Here is a 25,464-nt window from a genome sequence, read left to right as displayed (position 1 = left end):
TGCCAGCCGAAAATTGCATCCGAATGCCGGAGACGTTGGATTGCCAAACGCTGAGAGGGCCAAAAGTCGAACGAGTAACAAAAACCAACACGAGTAACACAAAAAAAAAAAGAAAAAAACTTAAAAGTAACAAATACAGAAAAAATAATTCAACACAAAACAGAAAATAATCACAAGTTGGCCATAAAAGTCAAACTCAAAGTACAAAGCAAGCGCCATAAACGAAAAGCGAAAAATGAAAAACTAAAAACGAAAGATGAAAACAATAAGTCAAGGAGTTAACTTATTTACTCACACGCCGCCTACAGTGCGTGCCATTAATGTAGAGCTACGAAATTGGGGCAAGCTGGAAATACCAGTCTATGCCATCAACTAAATATATAATTATTTATTATATTTGTATATTATATTGCCCCACAACATGGCAATTTAATTGTGAATATTCGAATATGCCAAAAAAAAAAAAATGCCTAATTGCTTGAAAGGCATTGTATGATTCACCATATAAACTGAACAATCGAACATGAAAATATTCCCACAAATTTCGTAAGTCCGCTGTCTGCAATTGTGGCTGCTGGCAAAGCTAATTATTAGTTAACTTGTATCTTTAAGATACGCGCCACTCGCAGCATTGCTGCAGCATTGCTTAATAGACCAGAACTCCCCTTCTTCTTCTGAGTTTTCCTCAGTGCCCAGTAATAGTAATCTGAGTTTGAGTCGGAGTCAGAGTTTCCCGCCAAAAGTCCGTTGGTCTGATGGCTCCATTGTCATAACACGTTTCCGTGCAGTTAGTCGCTTAGAGGTTTTGTATCTCATGGATGCACACACAAAGTCCATCCATCCAATAGTACAATTCATTGGCTTTCCCAGCGCTGTCAAATGCATGATTTTCACATGTATCTATTAGATACGTTTGTATCTCTATGATTTTTTTTTCTTACATTTTTATTTCTTTTTCCTCTTTTTTTTCTCATTTTTTTTTTTTTTGGCGCACTGAGCGTGTCAATGCGTAGCAAACGACACAGTTTACCTCGCCAGCGAGGGCGGCCACGCCCACAACTCGAAGCGAAATTATATAGTCCAAGCATTATATATAACTGCAGCTAGTTGGTAATTTTCCAAGAAAGATTTCTCCCCTGTGGGAAGAAAAAGAACAGGCATCTCAAAAGGCACAAGTTGCCGCTCTAAAAGCTAACAGCTTGCCAAGGAAAAAAAATAGCTAAGCAATCATCGTTCGAAGTTCCGAAATCTGCATATTAAAAGCCGATAGCAGGATATAGATACTTTACACAGCACAGTGGTTTGTGTCGTTAAAAAGGGGGTCAATTATTATTTTAAATTTTAATTTCTTAAAAGTTTCTATTTATTGGCAAAATGCTAACGCAATACGGTTCTATCTTTTATGATTTATTCAAATTGGAAAATGATGTTAAATTTATATCTCGAACCACTGTGCGTTGGTTAGGCAACAGGGGTTGAGGGTGTTGTTGTGCACACTCATTAGAAAAAGGTCAGAAGTGGGTTCGAAAAAAATGAAACATTTGTGCAGTTGATGTTCCCGCAGGAATCGCCGCTATCTATAATGCGTTATGTCTATCTGCGATTGCCAATTGTATGTATTGTATGTATCTACGATACGATATACTTGGTGTTACTCGAATATTTGAATGTTTGCAATCGACGGCATATGCAGGAGTCATAAATCTGCTACGAAACGCTGATGATGAGCTATGCGTTTTCCATGCAAATCGCAATCGAGGCATCTCAGTTTAATTGAAATGCAAATGCAGGAGATTGGCAACTGGCGGCCATTGTGGTCAGAAGATCACGCTTTCAAAAACAATTCCACAAAAGCAAAAGCCAAGACCGAAAACCGAAAAACCAAAAAACCAAAAAACCGAAAACCAAAAGACCAAAACAAATTTAAAACACGATCAAATGCTAACGAAATCCGAGATCGCTGACGTTGGTTCTATGTTCACTTTGTATCTACAATATATATCGCTCAGTATCTGTATCTCTATCTCTATCTCTATCTGTATCTGTATCTACAAGTTGGAGCGCAGGCCTTCGCTTTTGTCTCTGCTTTGCTATCCAAAGCAATCCGCTATTCACAATTCACAATTCACAATCCACGAGTCAGAAGTCACAAGTCCAGGTATATCGGTGTCCATTGGACGTAATTAGAACGAAAAGCTCGAAAAAAGATGCAACGGAAATTTGGTGTGCGACTGAAATGCATCTGTCGGATTCTAATTCCAATTAAAGAGGCGCTTACGCTTACCGAGGCGTTGAAGGATGTTTACCAAAGCGTAATGCGATCTCATCTATCAGCGGCACTCGAAGAAAACAAATGTTGCCAGTTTCGCATTAAATATATTAGATATAAATATTCAGATACTCAGGAAATTGCATTTTTTTAAGTACTGATTGAACATGTTGATTGAAATAGATTGATTTGAAAGAAAAAATAAGCTTTGAATGCATAAATACAATTTAACGACTGGCATTAGATTGGCAATTTCCCAATTTGTTAATGCTATTTTTGTTTACCATTTACCAATTAGTTAATGCTATTTTCTTTTGCCATTTCTTAATTTGTTAATTCAATTTTTGTTTACCATTTCCCAATTTGTTAATGCAACTTTTGATGCAGTGCAGCCGCGTGATCATTGCGATCGAGAGCAACGTTGCCGCTTTTCACGGCAATCGAAACTTGAGGCAGCTGGCATCTTCTCGGCACCCTGACACCCTAGACTCTAAAACTCGCCACCCTCCCCCCCTCCCCCCCTCCTTCCCGCTGCCCCCTACCCCGCTTGATTATAATAATTTAAGCCGCATAAGAAGGAAACCGAACCGAAGAAGAAAGCGCCTTCAACAAAGGACAAGAAAGAAAAATTACTGCCTAGGAAGTGGAAGTGGAAGTGGAAGTGGGATGGTTTTAAAGGAGCTCCGCCGAACTGCGCCTGCAATATGCAAATTAGCACGAGCCGTATCGAGATATATATACATATATAAAATATATATGTATATATATATATATGTGTATGGAAATACACCCGGCTGTAGGGCGGGCACCCTTTCGATTTTTATGAAAAGCGGACAAACCCTTGAATCGAAGCGAAGTCCAAAGTTCCGAGTTCCGAGTTCCGAATTCCAAGTGAGGCGAGTAATGAGCAAAGGTGTTTAATTGTCGGCTGCCAGGACGAGGTAATTCATTTATTCTCCTCTCTTCTCACCTTTATTTTTTTTTGTATTTATTTTGGAATTTATTTTTGAAAAGCAGCTGGATGGCAAAAGCTGGTTAGCTGCGCCACATGCAGCAATTGCCCGGCGATGGCCAACTTTTCGAGTCGCAGTTTTCAAATGTGCCGCAATATTATCAATCGCAAGGGCTTAGATTGAACAAGGTGTTGAACGCTTTTCGATGGACTCACTTTGATTGAAAGGCAATCATATGTTGCTTATAAGATATATATGGTAATATGATATAAATGTTATAAATGATATACATGATACAGATGAAAATATGTTATATATCATGTTGTTATAAATGATAAAATATTATATATGATTATTTTTGCTAATATTTTATATATGATAATATGATATATATGAAAATATGTTATATATAATAATATGATATATATGTATGATAATAAGATATAAATGATAATAAGATATAAATGATAATAAGATATAAATGATAATAAGATATAAATGACAATATGATATATATGATACATATGAAAATATTTTATATGTATGATAATATGTTATATAGTATGCTAATATGTTATATATGATTATAAGTTATTTTTGATAATATGTTAAATATGATAATATGTTATACATATACATATGTATGATAATATGATATACTTTATATGATATACTTAAGCAGGCACTGAATGCTTTTCTTTTGAAAATGCCCCAAAATTACTCCATTAAAAGCGTGCTCCTCATGTTTTTAGTAGCGCTCAAATGCTATTGATGCCCCCCTTACAACCCCCCCTCCACCCTTGAAATACCAACGCCTCCTCCCCCATTAAGTCTTGCATTAAATTTCACTCACATCGCGTTTGGCCTGCGGCCGTGTAAACAGCAATTCGCGAATCATTTATCTATTACGCAATTACGGAGGGCGCAACAATTGCCGCCTGTTGCTCCTTTTACCCCCTTCGGTGAAATTGCCCAAACCCCCCCTGCCCCTTCTGCTGCCCCTTCTCCACCTCCTTCGATCCTTGTGCTGCAAATTCGCATTGCTAAATTTGGTGTAATTTTTTTGTTGTTTTTTTTTTTGCGCGCAGCTTTTTTTGTTGTTGTTGTTGTGTTTTGCAAACCACCAACAATGTGCAGGCGCGCAACAATGGCACGCACTGTTATTACCCCCGTCTTGAAGCCACCCCCTCCCCTCCTGCCAGCCCCTCAACCCATTTTTCCCATTTTCAGGTTCACCCCTTTTCAACCCCTTGCAGTTGCAACACCTTTGCGTACTTGCCACATTTCCCCACCCCCTCTCTCTCTCTCTCTCTCTCACTCCTCACGAACTCCTTTCTCCTCATGTGTGCAATTATCGCGCATTTATTGCGAAACAATGCAAAATACACGGCTATCAACTGTTGCTCTCTCTCTACATCTTCCATATGTTGCTCAAGCACTTGGATAATTTATTTCAGTGTATGCCTTACAGAATAGCTAACTTAGATTTAACAAATTCAGAGCAACGAAGGGTTAATAAAATAAAGATAAATGAATAGAGTAAAAGGTTTATAAAATAAAGAAATAAAATAAATAATAAATAAAGTGAAAGGTTAATAAAATAGAGATAAATAAATAATGGTAAAGCTTAATTAAATAATGATAAATAAATAGAGTTAAATGTTAATATAATAAAGATAAATAAATAAAGTTAAGTGTAATAGGTTAATAATAAATAAATAATAAATAAAAGGCAAAAGATTAAAAGATTAATACTAATTACACCTACATTTGTATGGTATTCTTTTCTCTCACTGCACATGTGTGTTATGCAATTTGCTATTCTTTTTTCTTCTCTGCTATTTTTTTTTTTGTTTTTTTTTTGGCAAAAAGGTCAAAAGGCAACCGATGTCCTGTGGCGCTGCTGACGCCGGCAGAGCTACTTCTGTAATTGCTGTCAATCTGTAGTTGTTGCTGTTGTTGTTGCTGCAGTTGTTGTTGCTGCTTTTTGGCAACGAAAGGGAAAGCATTTTTTGTGAGATTTTCCATGTTTACGTCTAATTAACAGTAATTAACGCATTAAATGGGCGTGTGTATGGGTTTTTCGACTATGTGTGTGTGTGTGTGTGCAAGTGAAAGTGTTTAGCAGGCCCTTTGATATGATAGAAATTATAGAAAAGTGTGTGAAACTCAGCTGGTTGAAGTACAAGTTTGTAAATAAGAAGCTAAAAGAATTTAAAGAACCTATAAACCAATAAAAAAGGGTTTTAAGATTATAAAACAATTTCCGTGCCTGAAAATACATACATACATATATAAAAAAGAAGGTTATTATTCGTATATCGTATGATTTGAAAATGATAATAACAATCTGAAATATTCATATGCACTAGCTGTATAGTATCTTTAATTAAATTGCCTAGCGTACACTGCTCAAAAACGAATTGATTCGTTTGTTGCCCAAGAAACCCGAAAAAAGTCAAAACAAATCAAATCAATTTGCGACGCGCACACACATGCAAGCACATGTCGAATCAGCCAACCAAAAACAACGCTAATATGACACTTTAACAGTTAGGCCAACACACACGCACACACACACACACGCGCGCACACACACACACACACACACGCACAACTAATAATAAAAAATCATAATTTCAATCAGCGACAACAGCAACAGCAACAACGATGAATGCCAGCGAGTGAGAGGGAGTGCGAGATAGAGAGCAAGAGCATCATCGGCACCTGCATATCGCTCACTCCCTTGCACTCGTGCACTCACACACCGACGCAGTCGGCAGCGCAGTCGACGCAAAAAGAAATAAAACAAAAATAATAAAACTAAAGCAAGAGCCACAAAAAAATATCACTCAAAATCCAAAAGCGAAGAGAGAGCGCCTGCGCGCACCGACAGAGAATGAGTGCGAAAATGAGTGCGAGAGAGTGGTGGGAGAGTGAGTTACTAGAGCGCGCGCGAGAGTGAGAGAACGCGAACGTGTGCGAGCGAGAGGCCAGCAAGTAAACTTGAAAGCCGAAGAAAAATCAAAGCCAAAAGCTGTTCGAAAAAAAGTAAAAAAAAAGAAAACAGAAATATAAAGAAGAGACATTCAATGGCGTTTGGTGCGAGCGAGATACAACGAGGCAATTGTTGTTTCTCTCTCCCTTTTTATCCTCGCTTTTCTTTGATTTCTTACCATTAGTATTACCTGAACTTTTACCTCAAAAGGTTGCATGTAATATCATAAAAAAAATATAATAAAATTTGCTAAGCTGTGCTTTAAATATTTCTTGAGCTGATTTCTGTATTAAATATTTAATCACATTTTTCTTCTTATTAAATCATTCAATTACAATGAATTTATGTTGACTCATTTTTTTATGCCACGAAAAGAATTGAGAACAATCTGAATTTTTTTCCCTAAATCTATCTTAATATTTTAATGTCAACATACATAGTTACTTAATATACATATGTAGTTATCATAGTTAGCTTTGCAGTATATAAACTATTTCTTTTAGCTAAAGTTTAACTTAATATATGAATTTACTACTATTTAGTTTCGATATTTGATTGATCGTTAAATAAAGTTTGTCAATTTATTATAATAATCATTAATCTCGACTGTTTTAATATTTAAAATTCTAAGTATGAAAAATTATTTGAAGTTCTTTTGTTATTTCAATGCAAACTTGTTTTAAATTTCATCTTGCTTGTGATTTAAATATTTAATTAAATATTTAATTATATATTTAATTATATATTTAATTATATTTCACTATTTTTGTTAGTTTGTAAACAAAAAAATGTCAATAGATTTACTCTTATATTTTTGTATTTTTCTTAATATTAAGATTAATAGAAGCTTCCTTAAAAATGTCATCATTTCTTATTGATGTTTTTAAGTTTTGGCGAGAGCAACAGATATTGGATGTCCCGCTGCTGCTGCGCAGGTAGCAGTGACGTCGGCGTCGGCAGAGCCGCACACAGTCGCACACGTGTGACATACATGGGTGTGTGTGTGTGCGTGTGTGTGTTGTCCATTGACGTTGTCGTCGTCTGCTTTTCTGTTTTTTGCTTTTCTTTTTGCTCGCCAATCAAATGGGGCGGGGCTTAAATCGTTTGCTTCGCTTTTTTCTTCTTTTTTTGTCAGTCTCTTGCCCTCTGCCACTGCCGCTGCCTCAGTCGGCTGCGCTGCCGCTGCGTTTCTTCTTCGACTTTTTATGTGACACTTGGCAATGTGTGTGCGTGCGTGTGTGTGTGTGCGATTTGGTTTTTATTATGCGAATTATCGAAAATTGAGAGCGGCTGTCTATATGAGCGCTTTTTGGGGCTCGAGTGAGATAGTTTTAGTTTTTATTTTTAATAGAAAGAACTAGTTTTATTAAATTTTTTTAATTACATTTATATTTAATAAGCCGCCCTTACAGTTGCTTATATTTCTTTTGACAAATTTGAAAATGTAGAACAAAATAGTTATTTTTTAGATAAATCTCCAAAAGAAACTATATCTTTTAGGCTCAAAAATAAAATAAAAAATATACATAAAATGCAAAAACTACTCTTTTTATTAATAAGAATCTAGCTGCCTTTTTTCAATCAATCAAACTGATTAGCTTTGCAGCAGCGCTTACTTAAATCAATTTTAATTAATTATAAAAAAGTACAGTAAAATTAAAAAAATATATTTTAAGAGAAATTTAATATAAGCAACTTAAAAAATAGAGATAGAACAGGTAAGGGAATCAACTTTTAATAAATTGCATGTCTTCAAGCAAGTTCGAAAATTTTTCGAAAACGAGTTCGAACCCCTTGCATTTTTGGCTCAAAGACAAGAGAGTGAGTGAGTAAGTGAGTGAGTGTCTTGCGAGTATTTGGATTGAGTGGTTTCTTGAATTCCGGCGATTTTAATCCAGTTGGAATTCTGCTGGTTGGCGGAGACACTTTTTTTTTTATGCGCGATTTGTAGTGTATTTCGAATGCACTTGCTTAATTTGTAATACAGCATAGTTGTGCATTTTTAAATGTTACTAACTTTTAAGGAATTTTTGCTCATCTTTTAACATTCTCATGACTTTACTTTCAACTTCATAAATTTAAAAGAATTTAGCGATGATTTTGTACTTTATTTTTTTAACAAGCAATGATTTTTGATTGAAATACTTTTAAGTACTTTTAAATGTTTACCTGCAAATTGCATTGCACTTTATGATTTCTTAATCATATAAAAATATCCCATTGGTTTGCCCAATAATATGTGGCTAAATGCGCTTACCTTTGTGGGTGGTTTAGGGTTAGGGGGTAGGGGGTAGGGGGTAGGGGGTAGGGGGTAGGGTTAAGGGTTGGGGGGTGAAACTAGGAGCAATAAAATGAAATGAGTACTTTTTTTTCGGGGTGAGTACATTTTTCGACGCCGACGGCGGAAGCAAGCATCGTTTTTTGTCTTCGTGTAGTTGGCGCTGCCCTTTCTCTCGGCTCTCCCGTTATTTTCGTTATTTTTCGTTATTTTTGCCAGCCGACGACGAAGTCCCCGAGCAGCTCCAAGCCCCCAATATTACCCCAACCCCTCACCACCTCTACCCATCTACCGACAATTTTCCACCCAAATCCCTACCGCCTTTCAAGCGCTTTTCCTCTCAGACTGCAGCCAACGCATCTGCGACTGCGACTTGGATTCTCGGTCTCGGTCTCAGTCTCAGTTTAGGTGTAAGCCATAACCCCTTGGAAAATGCCCCCCCTCCCCCTCCCCTTTCCCCGCAGCAGAAATGAAGGGGTGAGAAAAACAAGGGGGCTGTCTGCATTGCACTTGGCGCTTCGATACAATTTGAACTTTTCTTTATGCGAAAATCCCGCAATGGGACGGCAAATTCCAGGGGTATGCTGCAAAAACAAAAAAAAAACAGAAAAAAAACCCAAAATACCAGGAGACTGAAATGGGGATTACTCGCCAATTTAATATTCCATGGATTTTTGAAGAGCCGAACACAGACAGCCAGCCAAGGGAATCCAGTTGGGATTGCAATTTAAGGTGCATCATAAAGTGGCGAAGGAATAGAAACTGACATTTATGTACCTCTAAAAACAACTCAATAACTTTAATTAAAAAATAATTCTTGGTAGCATTAACCTTTGTCTTCCTATTAAACTACCTATTTAAACTTCCTATTTACTTCTTTCATTAATATAATTATAACATATTTTACTGAGCTCATATATCATCATATTCATCATTATAAGAAATTTGAATCTAAGCAGCTGCTTTTTAGTAACATTTTATCGTAAAACTGCCTTAAATGAATAGTCTGTTTTCTAAAACTTACATCATCCTGCAGCTTACATTCCTAAAAAAAATGTATATCAATTTTTAAAATAATACTTGTTATGAATTTCAGGTAAATCCCAAACCCAAAGCCAAAAAAATATTACAAGTTTCCGAAATATCAATCTCAATCTCCATCCCTCCGCCGGCGTCGCAGTCGGCGTTGCACTCAATCCTGCGCTCAATAGGCAACAACAACAGCAACAACAAGAACAACAAAGCGCAGTGGAGAGAGGCGAGCGCCTGGCTCTTTCGTTTCCAATAAGAACAGCGATGTACGAGCGGGAGGGCACTAGGCAAAGTGTCTGTGAATGAATGAATTTCAATACATGCAACTGACATGCGACGGCGCAGAAAAATGCTCAAAACATAAGAGTAAAAACAAAAAAAAAGAAGCGGGGAAGGAAAGCACGACAAAAACAAAAAAAAAGTGAGAAAATCAAAAAGCTATTGAAAGAAATCAAAAGCAGTGCACGGAAATTGAGTGAGATTCTCTTGCGCGCGGAGCGTGAGAGAGCGAGCGAGTGAGCGAGCGAGAGAGCGCTCAAGTCGTAGACCGGAGCGCAAGCGAGAGCGTTGCCGCTGCATGAGTGTGTTTCGTGTGTTTGTGGCGCCTCTGTCGCTGGCGACGTCGCTGTCGGCGCTCTCTGCGGCAGAGGGTTGTCGGCGCTTCGTTAACGTTCGATTTGTTCAGTCATCAACAGCATTCGTGACTGGCAACGTCGTTTCGTTCGTCCGTCGCCGAAAGAAATCGAGAATTTCAGAAGATTTTTGGATTCTACTGCCCCACAAGGCAGTGCAGCTTCTTCTTCTTCTTCTTAGCCGCGGCGCGGGTGTGTGTGCGTGTGTGCCCCCTCTCTCTGTCACTGTGTGTGTACGTCGTGTGTGTGTGAGTGCGTGTGTGCCGAAGAATTCCCCCCCACCCACTTCATACAACAAGAAAAATAATTCATCAACAAAAAAAGAAATTAATTGCAAAAGAATGAATCTCGCTTGCCAAGAAGAAGAAACGTATTGATCATATTTATAAACAAAACAGCACACAGCCAAATCACAAAAGGGACTAAACGAACGTTAAATATAATATAACTGTTTATTATTTTTTTCAAGTGCATTTTGGTTCGCTAAAATATGTGCGCGAGTATGAGTGTCAAGTGTAAACAACAACAACAACAACAGCAACAACGACAGCAAACATGTGCAAAATAAGTCACAGCCAGAAAGCAACAACAACAACAACAACTACTACTACCACTTCTGCAACAACGGCAACATAATTATAATGGCTTGAAAGAAATCACACACACAACAACATCAACATCGACAACAACAACAGGCAACAACCAAAACAACAACATTATACCCTCACCATTCAACAACAACAACTACAACAACAAAATCCTCCCACACAACAACAACAACAACAGCAGCAAGAAGAAGAACCAACCGCCTTCCAAAAAATCCAAAAGATTCTTTTTCCGGAACCTAAAGTGAACAAAATAAGAAACATAACACATAACCAACCATAAAATCATAATAATAACACACCGAAATTGGCTTATTTATGCATTTTTTTGAGCACGTAACAAGAAACATAATACTTAAGGTGTAAATGTGATGACTAAAAAACGACAACAACCAATTAATAACAACTAACTAACAAGTAAAATCGAAACGACAAACAGAAAAGCTGAACTCAAAACAGCATAGAACACAAATATAATGCCAGGCCTTATAGCCTTATAAGCCCCAAAATTGGTACAATCCAAAAACTGAAAAGCCCAAAAACAACAAGCAAACAAAACAAAAAAAACAAAAAAGCATAAAACACTGACTGAGAATTATTGAATTAACCCAAGAAAGCCCACGAATGCAGCCAACATTGCCACAAGCCGCTGGGACAGCCGATATGGATCTGACGGCTGTTCAATCAATCAACGATTGGTTTTTCAAAAAGGAGCAAATTTATTTATTGGCACAGTTTTGGCAACAGGTAAGCCAAGTTTACACCAACAAATTGTTGTTAAACATTTAACACGGAAGCCTCAAGTTTCGTGTTTCAATAGGAGACTATAGTGAATATAGATCAATTTTTATTGGTGGTTTTTCAAAAATGTTTGCTGCAAAAGTGTTTCAGCTGCTTAGCTTCGTTTTTATTCCCCTTTTTTTTTTTATTACATGCAAAGTGTATCTTATTTTTGTCAACAAAAAGATGAAATTACACCTGTGTTTTTGTTTTAGGTGGCTTACAATTTGATACTTGCGCTCTCTAACTTTGTATGAATGAAATGAAGTCTTACACCAAATTGTGAATTCAAAGTGAAAACTTGAGACCTTAAAGTACAAAAAGAGAAAAATAGAGTATTATAGTGAGAGTATTAGACTAAATGCAAAAAAAAACATCGATTAAACTGAAACTAGAAAGTCATACACAAATGTGCAATTATCATCGTAAATAAACAGTGAATAGTTTTCGAGTTCTGTGATATTCTGTGTTATTCGTTGCATTTCACTGGAAACTCCCACAACTGACAACAATAACCCTAGAGCGCCCAGCCGCCCAACCGCCCACCTTAACCCCACACAGCCCCCATATTTTTAGGCCCCGCCAACTGCTTAACTTAACTTAAGTTAACTAATTGAGTTTGCGTGTCTAAGGCAAATGTGTTTTTATTGTTGCTGCGCCCCCGTCCGTCCGTTTGTCCGTCCGTTATTGTTGTCTAATTTCTTGTTGTAAATTTATTTATTTTTTTCCGCTATTATTGATTTCTGAGCAACATTTGTTTGCACAAAACAAAGGCAATAATGCAAAGTGCAACAAGCGAGTAATAAGTGAACAGTTTATTGCTTGAATAACTTTTTTGCATAGTTTTTTTTTTGTCTACTCTACCAGTGAACCGAAAAAGATAAAGCCTAAAGCCAGACAAGATCGGCCAGACGGAAGAGACTATATGGGGAATGAGGAATGGGGGTTCGGTGTATAAGGGGGCGTGGAAAATCGGGAGGCGGGGGCCAGACGATGCTGAGAATTACGCTGGCCAAATGCCAGACTCCGAAACAAATAAGGCGGCAAAATAACATTAGAGGCCAAAAATGGGGGGAAAAAAACTAGAAAATCTGCCAGACCGGCCAGACATGGAAATATCAACTGTTCTCTGTACATACATACATACATGCATATATAGTATGTATTTATGTATATTTTTGAATATTTCTATATATAAATATACACTCTATATGGTTTTGGCAAGTTAATTAGGTTGCGTCGACAGTCGGGAACATTTTTTAATTGGAGTTTTTTCTTCGATTGATCGTGAAATGCAAGGGAATTTTACAGACTCATGTCTGAGATTCGCGGAAAAGGAAAATCTAGAAATCTAGAAATTTGCCGTCGGTGAATGGCGTTTTTCAACGCTCAACAAATATTTTGCTTCACGATATGGCAATGCAAACTGCAATTAATAAAACTTAAATAAGCAAAACCAAAAGCAATACTATACTATCCTTATCCTATTGACTTTTTCTTGAGAACCACAACAAAGACAAAAAGATGAGAAGCCGCAGAACTCGTTAGGATTACTTAAAGTCAGTGGTGTACGCAGGATTTTATGAATGGGGCTTTTGCGGATTGCAAACGCAACCGGTTTTTGGTTTTAATTAAATGCATTTGCTTCTTATATTTTGAACATTAGATGTTGACATGTAAAAAATGAGTGTTGAGCTCTGAAAACCCCATCTAAAAAACGCCCCTGTTTTGGATTCTTTGCACCCTCCGCTTTGCTAACGATCATTTAATGGCTTTCAAAAGCTGCGAGTCTCCCAGAACTTTCAAGAACCCCTTTCAGCCAATGATCGATTGTAATCAATGAATCAATATTTGAAAGGTTCCGTCATGCCATCGCATGCTGATCAACCAAACAGACAACCGAATTAGAACTTGATCCATAAATAAAATACCATTTCTCTCGGCGGCAGCAAGAAAAAAAAAAAGGAGGAAAAAAAAGGTTATTCAAACATAATTAAATTTGCCAACCAAAAATAGAAGTTTATTAAATAAGTTAAACAAGCCGCAGACAGACGTCTACAGCTGTCCAAATGAGTTGATACAAAACTTTTTATAGTATTTCACTTATTTATTTATTTATTTACATTTCAAGAACAGAGCGCGCGCGAAAAAATTGACACAAATCGAATTCGAAAAGGCAACAATAAAATTGTGCTTGATTAACACAAAGTTTTGTCATTAAATATATAGAACGGTGGCACCGAAAAAACGATCACAAAAAAATTATTAACCAAAAAAACACAAAACAAGAGCAAGAACAAAAACAAAAGGCAAAGAAGCCAAAGAAGAAGCAAAAGTTAAAAAGAGCAAAATTAATTTCCGTAATGCAATCTATAAACTTGACCCATTAACATCGAACAGAGTTTTTTTTTTTTATAGCTTCTACAATTACCGAAATCCGTAAAACCAAAAACCGAAAACTAGACGAAAGATGAGGTTTTTGTCATTGATTTGTGCTGATTCAAACTAGAAAAAAACAAAATAATAATGGAAATGGAAATGCAAATGGAAAGACAACAAAACCGAACTAATTGCCAAATGCATTTGCTGACTTAAAAACTATTACAAAAAAAAAGGCAAAATTAAATTGAAAAGATGAGAGAAAATCGAGTTTAGGTTCCGTTTTAATCGAATTGAAACCGGTTTATAGGGTAGTCACCATCACCACCACCATCAGCGACATCAGCAACATCACAGATGCAGATACGGATATAAAATACGAAATGCGGAATATGGAATACCGGGGACGAGCATTGATAGTTTATAAAGTTTAATTTTCAAAGATGGCGTCCCGGCATTTGCATATGCCGAAAATGAGCAGCCAAGGGTTGTCCCTTAAGCCCTTTGCCCATATACCATATACCATACCACACCATACTATACCATACCATACCATAGATACCATATTACCAGATACTGTATACAGATAGAGATCAGATCGGTGGACTGAGCGGCGGCGTGTGTCGTATAATTTTTAGCGTTTTAAGTGCAATTTACTCGCTCTCTGCCAGAGAAGCCAGCTAATGAGTCACAGAAACCGAAGTGGGGGATGGGGGGAAAAAAAGGGGTTATAACACAAGAATCACAGACCGAATTCAACCACCCACACAGCACAGATGCAAACATATACATATATACATACATATATATACGAAAATATTTCAGTCAGTTCAATCGTTCGATCGCTGGAAAGATATGTTAATATAATTAAATTAATTTGTCAGCACGGAAATTAAAACAGAAGCGGCAGCTACAGCAGCAGCAAAAACAGAAACCATCACATTCACATCGCTATATCTATAGTATCTATAACAAAATGCGACGAACGAACGAATCGAATCGAATCGAAACGATACTATATTATACTATACTATACTATACCATATACAATACGATACGAAACGAAACGAGACGAATCGAAATGAAAATCGAACAATTAAAAGCTTGTGGTGGGTGGATGGATGGATATGTCGATCTGAACCCGAGAACCCGAGAAGTCGAACTCGAACTCGATCTGAATTACCACGCAACTAATAATGTGAAATAAAAAATCATTTGGAAATTATTATTAAAAATTGAGTTCATGAACTATGTGTGGCGTGCATATTTAGATAGATGTATGTAGCTGTGTGTGTGCTCGATCAATTTTTATTATGATTATTTGCTGTTTGCCTCTCTTTCCGGTTTATGGCATTAATTATGAATAGCCATTGAAGCTAATTGAAGCCGGCCGAGTAGAGTGGAGTGGAGTGGAGTGTCCTCAAGTAACTTGGGAACTAACTAACCATCAAACGCACTTCAAATTTCTATTTTCCCATATGATATGTTTAGGCCGTACTATAATTAGCTGATTATCAATCGAATGCAATGACCTCAAGTAACTCAGCTGCCAGTCATCTCAATCAATTGAAATTTGACACAGCACTAAAGTGGGTTTTCTTTTTTTCCCTTTTTTTTTTTTAAGTATGTGGGCTATGTGTATTTGGGCATTTCTTTAAAATCAAAGCTTGTGGTGGGTCAAACTAAAATCAGAAGTCTTTTTTTGCAAACCAAACTCATGTAACTTTGCGGGCTGTCATCAAATCAAACTGAAACTTCACACTCTCATAAAAGTGGGAAAATGGGGATTGGGGAATGGATGGATCGCCACACGGCAAACAGCGACACTAATTGAGCATAAATATCATAAATATCATAAATGCTAAATGCTAAATGCGCTTTGCGTGGTGTGCATCAATTGTCATTGCATCATTAATTCCGCATCTAGACGCAGCAAACCGAACTGAATCCTCTTACAAAAGCTGGCGATGCCAAAAATGAAGAAGCGGCATCGGCATCGGTGGAAAAGAAAAGATTCGACGGCTTTTGTGTACAACTTAATAACAACTAATTGTCTTTTTATATGCATATATATACATACATACATATGTACTTACATATACACATTGGAGGGACATAGGAAAACAAAGGCAAAAAAAAAAAGCCAAACCAAACCAAAAACGTGGATTGTGGAGCGGAAAAAAGGGGAAAGGATGGCAAACCTGTCTTGAAAATCTTTGCTTTTGTGGTATTTTTTTTTGTGTGTGCGCTGATGCTTCTTTCATCTTTCAGTTGTCAGTAATTTGTGCAGCTCAATATATCAGTCGATATCTTATGAGTTTTTAATTTCAGGTTTCTCATGTGTGTCTCTCCATCAATTTGATTTCCTACACGGCGAGTTTTTCTTTTTTTTTTCTCTCTCTCGCTTGAAAAGGACAAATCGTTAAAACGAATGAAAAAAAAAACACGAAAAAAAACACACACACAAAAAATAGCCTACTGATGTTGAGGATATTGAATAAAATATCATTTTGTGCACGCCCACTTTTCGAGAGGAAAACGAAGAGGAACTTGCCACAGAACCAAAACGAACTGATGATGATGAGTTTCTTGTGAGCTTCCCCACTCGCGAGAAAATACCCTTTTGGTATTGGCAACATTGTGTGTGATCGATACGTTCACGTTCGTTGAATGCAAAAAAAAAAAAAAATAAAAATAAAACTAAAATAAGACTCACAGTCAGATAAATATAAATATAAAAGGAAATATAGCAGTATAGTAGCATAGTAGTAACTCAACTGACGACGAGTCCCCTCGAAAAAAGTTCGTTTCTTGAGTAATGACCAACGCCCGAGGAGTGCACATTAAAAAGGAATCATCATTATTGGCAGGGGGGATCAAGGATTTTATTGGCGGGCTCGCTCCATTAAGGCAAAAAAAAATGCAAGGAACAAAATCACAAAAAACAAAAAACGCACATCTCTTGATCTTTTTGCATTTTTCCTCTTTTAATTTTGTATTTCTTTTTTGGTTTTTAGTGAACCGAATTTTTGCACACAATTTTACAACGTTGTCCTCGTGGCGTTTTTCAGATGTTTTTACAATTTTTTATTGATGCTTTAATTAAGTTGTTGGTTTTTGCGCGCCTAACACGCCCACGCCAGACGCCCCCCCTCACTGCCCCTCTTGCCAACGCCCCTGCAATATATACATACATACATATGCATTTCGTCGTCTGCGCGGCACTCTTTTTATTATTTTTGGCACGACATGAAAATTAGTTTAGAATTTAATTCGCTTTGACTTTTGAGTGCTTGTTACCATTTGCAATCCATTGGCTATTCTACGGATCTCTGCTATATGCACAAAGCAGTTTTATGTTTAATTTGATGTTATTGTAAATATGTATTTGATGTGGCATAACTTTAGCTGTTTACCTTAGAATCATACAAATGTGTATGTATGTATTTCTTTTTCATCAGAATCGACAGACGCACGATTGAGCTTTATAGTTGCACAAATGTAACGGCAGCTTGGCGAAATGTTTATATAATTAATTATGTGAAATTTTCCCCCAAGATTCCGTATCGTATCGTTTTTGTGGTTTTGCACTGTGTGCGTTGAAGTTGTTTGCTGATTATTTTTATAGGAAATTAGGAATTTCCTCCTGAGGGAGCTCGACGGAATTTTCGGTTGCTTTTTGTTTGCGATAAGAGGTTCGTAACATTTACTTGAAACTAAAGGATTTATATTTAAAAATGATGTCGTGACTTTGAGTTGATGCACACATCAAATATTTGAATCCAGTTTTGAATTTTTTACAAAATCTTTAGTTTCCTTTGCTATAAATTACTATTACTAATAACTGACTGTACTGCATTCGTTTTTATAAGGATTCCGTGTGATATTCGCTTTTCCGGACATAATCATAATCCCACAGGGAGAACTCGTTTGCAGCTCGGATCTTGTCATCGTTCGATTAATTCCATTCCCGTCGAGAAGTTGGACCTTGGAAAAGGGGTTTCCCCTTCCCCTCATCTCTGCTGTTTGACCCTTTCACATGGGTGGTTGCTCTTTTCCGCCCAGAAGGGTTGCTATTGGGGTTGGGATTGGCTTCGGTTTTCCATTTTTCGACCGGGCTTGGGCCAGTTTGTCAATTGTCGGGCCTGTTTCGCTATAATTTATCAGTTGGTATGCAAATGAGTTTGATTTATTCAATGAGCTGAGCACAATTCCAAATTTTTTAATTCGAGCGCTTCTCTCTCGGCACCAAAAAAAAAAAAACAAAAATCAAACGAAAATAATATATTCCTCTGTTTTTTTTTTTTATGGACAGCTGGGATAAAATTCTCAATTTTTTTTTATATTTTTCGTTTGTTTTTTTTTTGTTTTTTGCATTTTTTCTAGCTATGCTGCTGCAGCATGCCACAAAATGTTGCGCCTCATTGCAAGGCAACAGACGTAAAAAAAGAGCAAGGGAGTTGAAGGGGCGAAGAATATACATATATACATATATACATATATATCAGCGGCATATGCGGCATGAAAAGCGGGGTTGCCTCTTAAGGAGGGGGGGCAGTCCGATTCCGATCCCGATTCCGATCCCTATTCCGATGCCGATGCCGAGTAAAATAAAAACACATTTATGCATTTTATCTGAGTCGCCGAGTAGTGAGTATGTGTGCCCCACTCAATCATAAAGCATTGGCAGGCGTAAATCAAATCAAGAAGTAGCAACGGTTGCAGTTGCAGTTGCAGATGGATGTGCATGTGCATGTGGATGTGAATGTGGAGTTGAAGATGCTGCATGTTGCACGCACACTCAGCAGCAGCACAAGCAGCAGCAGCAGCAGCACAAAGACAATGATTAAGTAGGCAAAATACACTTACTTCCCTCTGCCAGCAGTCTCTCTTTTCCGATTCTCCAGATCTCCAGAACTCCAGTCTTCAGTTTTAGTTTTGGGGGCTACCCTTTGCTGGTTTTTCCTTTTATATTTTGTTCTTTTTTATGTTTTTAATTATTGCCGTACGGTGGCTGACAAAAGTCTGCGACCAAACAGTGACAAACAATGCGCACATGTTGGCTTCCCTTCCTCTTCCTATATTTAGATTTGTCTTTTTTTCCCGCTTAGCTGCTTTAGCTGCCATATCACTTGATTTCCCTATTGATCACCCGGTTTTTTTTTTTAGTTTTTTTACTCTATATGTGTATGTTTGTGCGCTTTGGCCACATATCGTTTTCATCTTTCGCCTGAAATGCAACTTCAACGATTGATAGAACTCAAGAACTTTGCTGGCATAACACGAACACAAACACGAACTCAAGAGTTCGATTTTCAGATCTATGAATCTCGATACGCCTACATGCAAGTCGCAAGTTGGGAAAAACTCTCATCGGCCCATCGGATTTGCTTTTCACACACTAATGCCCCTGTAGCTACTGTAGTTGTAGAAGCTTCTGCTACTCAAAAAAAAAAAAAAAAAGAAAAAAAACTCTGCATTCAATTGAAGACCCCTCATCATTCAGATAGATTTCTACTTCTGCTGACGACGCGGCTTTTTCAAGTTTCCTTCCATTTCCATTGTGTGGATTGTGTGGATCATCATCATCCGTTTGTTGTTGTGCCCAAATAATGCTTAAACATATGAATTACTATATAGATCAACTGCAAATGTACAGCGACAACGAGCAGACAGATCAACAGGACACTGCGAGAAAAAATTTCCAACAGTAAATGTATAAAAGTTGATTTAACTTTCATAGTTACTATAACATTTTCAGCGCTTTTTGGAACTCTTGCAAATGGTACTATAATTTAAATTTGAATGCATGTCATTTTGGTATGCGAAGTATGTTGTAGTTTTCATCAGTGTTTCAGCAGAGACAGCTACTCGAGATATTTGTTGGTGCTCGTGTTTTACTAAATACTTTGTCTGTTTAGATATACAGACGGCACACACAACTGGCAGCCAGCGATCAATGTGATCAATCGCGCTTCAATTTTTCTTCTTTTCAAAGAAGAAAGAGATTTTGTTTTTTTTTTCTTCTTTTCCATTTTTTGTCAGCGGAAATCTTTTGTGCCACTCTATATACTAATGCTGTGATGTGGTGGCCTCAAGTGGCCGCTTGTTGTTGTATTATTAGCTAGTTTGGTTTTTTCTTTTTTTTTTATATTTCGGTTTTCCTTTTTTTGTAGCTGTTGTTGTTGTTTGTTTGATGGAAATGGGGGTGTCGGTCTCCAACAAGTGGCAGTTGAACGGTTGCTAAGTAGCTCAGATAATGGCATAGCGTAATGCTCCACTCCACTCCACTCCCCCATATGAAGAAACATGGGGAAAATAAAACATATAGTAGACCCAACAACACCCCCGCTCTCGAATAATTGAGTGTCAATTATACACACACACACACACACACACACACACATGAGCCTCTTGAGTTTTGGTGTTACTCGATGTCAGCTGTTGAAAATATTAGAGAAAATTATGGACGTAAATATTGTGCATTTCATTGATGGTCTTCTGTTTTCCTTTTTTCGCTTTGGGGGTAAATATACAATATGGGGGCGTGGAAAAAAAAAAACACTTTTTTAATGTGCGGCGGAAAATATCTTTATTTATTAATTTATGGATCTGCAGCCAGGCCGGGCAGATAATGTGTGTGTGTTTGGAAATTTGGAAATTCGGGGAAAGCGTTAAAGTAGTAGTCTACATAGGGCGTACTCTTTGGTGGCAGCTTCTCTTCTTTTTTGGCAAATTGATGATCTCAGTTGATTTCTGTTGTGCATCTGCAACTGCAACTCGAAATTCTCGAAAGAACAAGGAAACACAATTTCCATACATATATTTATATATATACATACATATATAGACATGCATAAAATCAAATTGCACTTGTTGGCAGCCATCGTCACTGGGGAAGAGGCTAATAAAAAATTTTCGCTGCTGCCATATCGAACGACATAAAAACTGATCGACAACGACAAATATAACTCGTTGCGGCGGTGGCTTCGTTTTGTTTTCAGCTTTCTAGTACCCTGTAAAATACGTTAGGCATATTGATTAGCTTTGCAATAGAGTGACATCTTTACAAGCTAAGCGATTCACGCTCATCATCGATTATGGGAAAGTAAAGACAACTTAGTTGTACCTTTGGGTATGCAACATGTCTGGTAAGAAGTGCGGGGTATCTGCTAGTCGTTTGCTTCAACTTGTTATTGTTTTGTTCGAAAGGCATGAAAAAATAATGCCCAGAGAACCGATGGTTGCCTTTTCTGGGATCGAAATCAGAATCGGGACTGCGACTGGGACTATGGTCTCTGGTCTCTGGTCGCTGGTGTTGTTGTAAATTTTAATGATCTGTCATTTCGATTTATTTTATTTTCAACCGAAAACGCCGAAAGAGATAGCAACAGCAACAGCAACAGCAACAGATACAGATACAGATACAACGAATGGCCAACAGAGAGACAAAAGCGAACTGACTGACTGATCGCACGGCGATCGTAGAGCGCACGTCAGCTGCATATTAAATTAAAAGGTATTATATTGTACTAAATATATATATATACATATATATATGTTTGTACGTCTCTCGTGCGAAAGAGTGAGGTGCAGGGTGGAGGGAGGAGGGGGGTGTGTAGCGCTCTTCCTCTTTGTTGTTCATGTGACATGACGAAGTGATCAGCTCCGGTCTCGACTCGACTTCGATAAAAATATCCACACATCGATAGAATTTGAATTTGAATTTGACTTTTCAGTTCAGTTCAGTTGAGTTTTAGTTTTTTTTCAGTTTTTTTTTTTCAGGGCCCATACCCCCAACCTGCCCCCTTGCCACACGACGTCTTCCCTTCCCCCAATTTGGCATAGTTTTCGTGGCCCATTGTTGGGGAACTAATTCTTGCCGCCGTATATTTGATTCGATGGGAACTAGAGCGCATTGTACGCTTTGTTCTGCTGCCTCTTCTAGTTCACATGTCGCTACGTTATAATTTTTCCTTTTTGTTTCTATTTTTTTTTTTTTTGTTTTTTTTTTCGGTTTTTGTTGCTGTATTTTTCTTTTAATTTATTTGTTTTTTGATTTCACAATATTTCGATCGAGCCAGGCAAATAAATTTTAAACCAGAACATACGAATAATACTTTCCGACCAAAACCCACAAAAAAAAAACTGAAAATTTATTGAAAATCCAAGAGGCGGACAAAGAAACTGAAGGCACAACAAAGGAAAGCAAAGTTTGTCATAAAATTTTATAACTTTTCCCGCCGCGCTACATCTGCAGATATAGTATATCTATATGCTATAGCATAGTATGTGCTATAGTATATAGTATAGGCTATAGTCTAGGATATCAGTTGTGACAATTTATGGTGATTGCCAATACTTTTGCGTGTGTGGGCGATGGACCATTGTTATGTTTCGGGGATTAGTTTGCCACTGTTAATTTGTTAAAATTTATTTCAAATGGTCTCTGTTTCTTGTGGTTCTTTTCTTTCCCCAAATTTTTTGATGGCGGGAAAGGGGGGTCTTTATGGTGTGTGTGTGTGTCCATGATAGTTGCTCATTTGGCTGGCTCATTTGGTATCGGGGCATCATAAATATTTAAGAGGTCATAAAAGCGAGGGCGGGACCATGCCCCCCTCCCTCATAATTGGCAAGCACTGATAAGCACACATACATATATGTAGTATATTCCCTTTAATTATGATATAATGTTTGGGCCAAAGTTTTCCCTTCGCATAATTGCCAAACATTTTTGGCATTTCGAGGGTTTTCTGCTAAATTTCTATTGAATTCTCTGGTGCTCTCTCTGTGTGTGTGTGTGTGCTGTGTGTGTGTGTGTGTGCGTGTGTGTGCGTGCGTGTTTGTTGTACACTGTTTTTTTTGTTGCTGTTGTAGTTCGAGTAAACCGTTTATGAAGTCATAATTTCTGTCATATCATGCTCTTGGCCCAGATCGGTGGCTTATGATAAGCCCTGCTTCAATAAAACTAACGAAAACAACAAGGGTCAACTGATGAATCTTAAGTGGCCTGTGCCGAAGGGTCTCGAGTGTTTAATTTGATTTCGGCCGAATCAATGTTGTGTTTGCATAGCTTGACTTACATACATATGTACATACGTATTGGTAACTAGTGTGGCCAGAGATACTTTCCACCCCGCACCCCTCCAACACACACACAGTGTGGCCAGCCTGCAGTGTCATTAACCCACCCACACACATGCACACACACGCACACATGAGCATAGGAGTTTAGAGAGCATTAACTGCTTTGCCTTGTGTTTCGGTGCCAGCCAAAAACTATGCCAAAAACTTTCAAGGACACATGCAATGCACGCAGCAACAACAGCAACAAACAGCAGCAATTTGGGTGCTGGGTGGGTGGTCTAGGTGTGGGGTGGCATCATGCGTTTGCCGCATTTTCCGAGACGCGCACATGCAACCAAATAGCACCCATCTCACTCCCGCTTCACCTAAACTCCCCCCAAAACTGTCTGTCTCTCTCTCTCGCTGTCGCCACCGCAAAACGTGCGTAATTAAAAGTGAGGCAGTGGGCGTGAGTGTTTACACTTAAAACGTGGCATTCACAGAAAGTTAAAGTTAAATTTAAAGTCCAATTTTGAACTCATTCTTTTGAGTTTTGCAAACTCAATTACAAGTTTCAAGTTTTTGCAGTTATTAGTGTGACCGCGTCAACGAATTTGCGTATTAAAGTGCACAGCTCTATTAAAGAATTCGCCTTCAATGATATAAACTCAAATACACACACATTTAATGAGCCTTAAAGAAGTCGAAAAGCTAGAGATATTTGAAATTATGAAGTAGGTTACAAGTAGCTGTGACTTTGCCTCGCTTTAAACTGTTGCTCGCTTTAAAGTTTAGACGTAGGCTCAACAGCTCCTGCACACACACACACACACACACACACATAGCCTGGCATATTGAAGCTCAAGGACGTGGTCTAAGTTTAAGACAGCACAAAAACAGCAACAACAACAACAACTAGAACAACAAAAAACACACTCACAAACACTGGCAACAACACTAACACAAAGCCAAAAGTGCCTTGTCTTTCTCTGGCTTCGAAGCCCCAACCTCCATAAACACACACACACACACACAGGCACACACATACGTAGTACTCCCTATTTTCTACCCCCTTTTTTAGACCACGTCTTCGTCCTTTTGCTCGGCTCTTTTTGATACTAATTTTGCTACTTTGCCTGCCAGCCGACGAAAGAGACGGCGCTAGCGTGGTGTGAAAGAGAGCGGGCTAGCGTTTAATTTACTTGAGGGCGCCTTACACTAGGCAAGGTTTTCGTGCCTTTTTTCGGAAGTACCAGGGATTCGTTGTAGTTGTATTAGTAGTAGTAGTAGTAGTAGTAGTACTCCACCCCCCCACCCCTCTTTCCCCGCTTGGGTTTTCCTTTAAATTTAATTTCTTTTGCTAGTTTTTTGCCGGGCCAGCTGACGACGTCGTTGTCGGCTTGCTTAGAATTTTCGTTATTGTTTTGTTGTCTGAGGTTAGTTTTCACTGCCGACGTAGTCGTCGTCGTCATCATCATCATCATTATCATCGTCATCATCGTCAACATCGTTGCCTCTTGGCACATTTTCCGTCTTTTCCCGTCTGCCACTGTATGTGTGTGTGTGTTTGTGTGTGCCAGCGAATGTTTGTGCCTTTTACTGTTGGCTTTAATTAGAACATTTCACTCTTTTTCGGGGTGGCAACAGTTGGGCGACTTTAAGCCAAAAACTCCGTTCAAGGCCCCCATTTAATCGCATTGAAACAACACAGCAGATACTTCTATGAATCCCCACCAAAAAAAAGAAACACTATTATTTATAAATAAATAAATTTATCTACATACTTGTTTCGCAAACATTAAGATTATTTAAGATACATTTCAAACTTGTCTAAATGCCATGTTTTTCTGTTTCTTCTTTTTTCAGGTATGTGTACATTGGGAGTTACCACTTAAAACAGCTTAGTGTTAAATACAATATTGTAAGTATGTAGAAATATTTTGTGCAACGGCGGCAGGAAGTGAATCAGTGATAAGGGAATTTACTGCTTAACATTTTTTTTTGTTTTTTGGTAATCCACAGAATTTGATTTTTGTGCCACGGAAATTTTTATGAGAAATATCATGAAAGCAGGAAGCTGACTAAAAGTTTAAATAATTACTGTGTTTGCAATCGTAGTTGTTTTTGTTTTAGTTTCTAGTTCATATGGACATTTGCTGCTACTTTGCTAAATAGCTAAATAGTTTTTTCCCAAAAAGTCGACACTATTTTTTATTACACCCCAATAATAGCCCCCAAGTTATTGTTTTTGTTGCACTTATCGCACATCTGTTGGACATAACACTTCATAGCTCCTGGCTTCCCATCTCCATATCCCATATCCCATTCCATATCTTTAAATTCCCCTCCTTGATCCCGAGCGCATCTCATTGAATTCGTCGCACATCCCGCACACAGCCACTATACCATACCATACCATACTATACTATAACAAACATATATGATATATGGGCAGATCGGAGGAGCACACCT

At 37.8% G+C, this 25,464-nt stretch overlaps 1 protein-coding gene across 3 annotated transcripts in view; it reads left to right on the top strand.

Annotated features, from left to right (window-relative positions):
- The first annotated feature begins 10,230 nt into the window (after positions 1–10,230).
- Positions 10,231–25,464, top strand: part of LOC120455457 (homeobox protein cut) — a 75,664-nt gene continuing 60,430 nt past the window's right edge. For all 3 annotated transcript variants that reach the window (XM_039641678.2, XM_039641677.2, XM_039641676.2), the window contains exon 1: positions 10,231–11,514. In XM_039641678.2, the coding sequence (XP_039497612.1) occupies positions 11,392–11,514 (123 nt within the window). In that variant the 5' untranslated portion in view covers positions 10,231–11,391. The remainder of the gene's footprint in view (positions 11,515–25,464) is intronic.

This window comes from Drosophila santomea, chromosome X, assembly GCF_016746245.2.
Source record: "Drosophila santomea strain STO CAGO 1482 chromosome X, Prin_Dsan_1.1, whole genome shotgun sequence".
In the NCBI taxonomy this organism is placed as follows: domain Eukaryota; kingdom Metazoa; phylum Arthropoda; class Insecta; order Diptera; family Drosophilidae; genus Drosophila; species Drosophila santomea.
The sequence above is the reverse complement of the archived record's forward strand: the minus strand, read 5'-3'. Positions and strand labels throughout refer to the sequence as shown.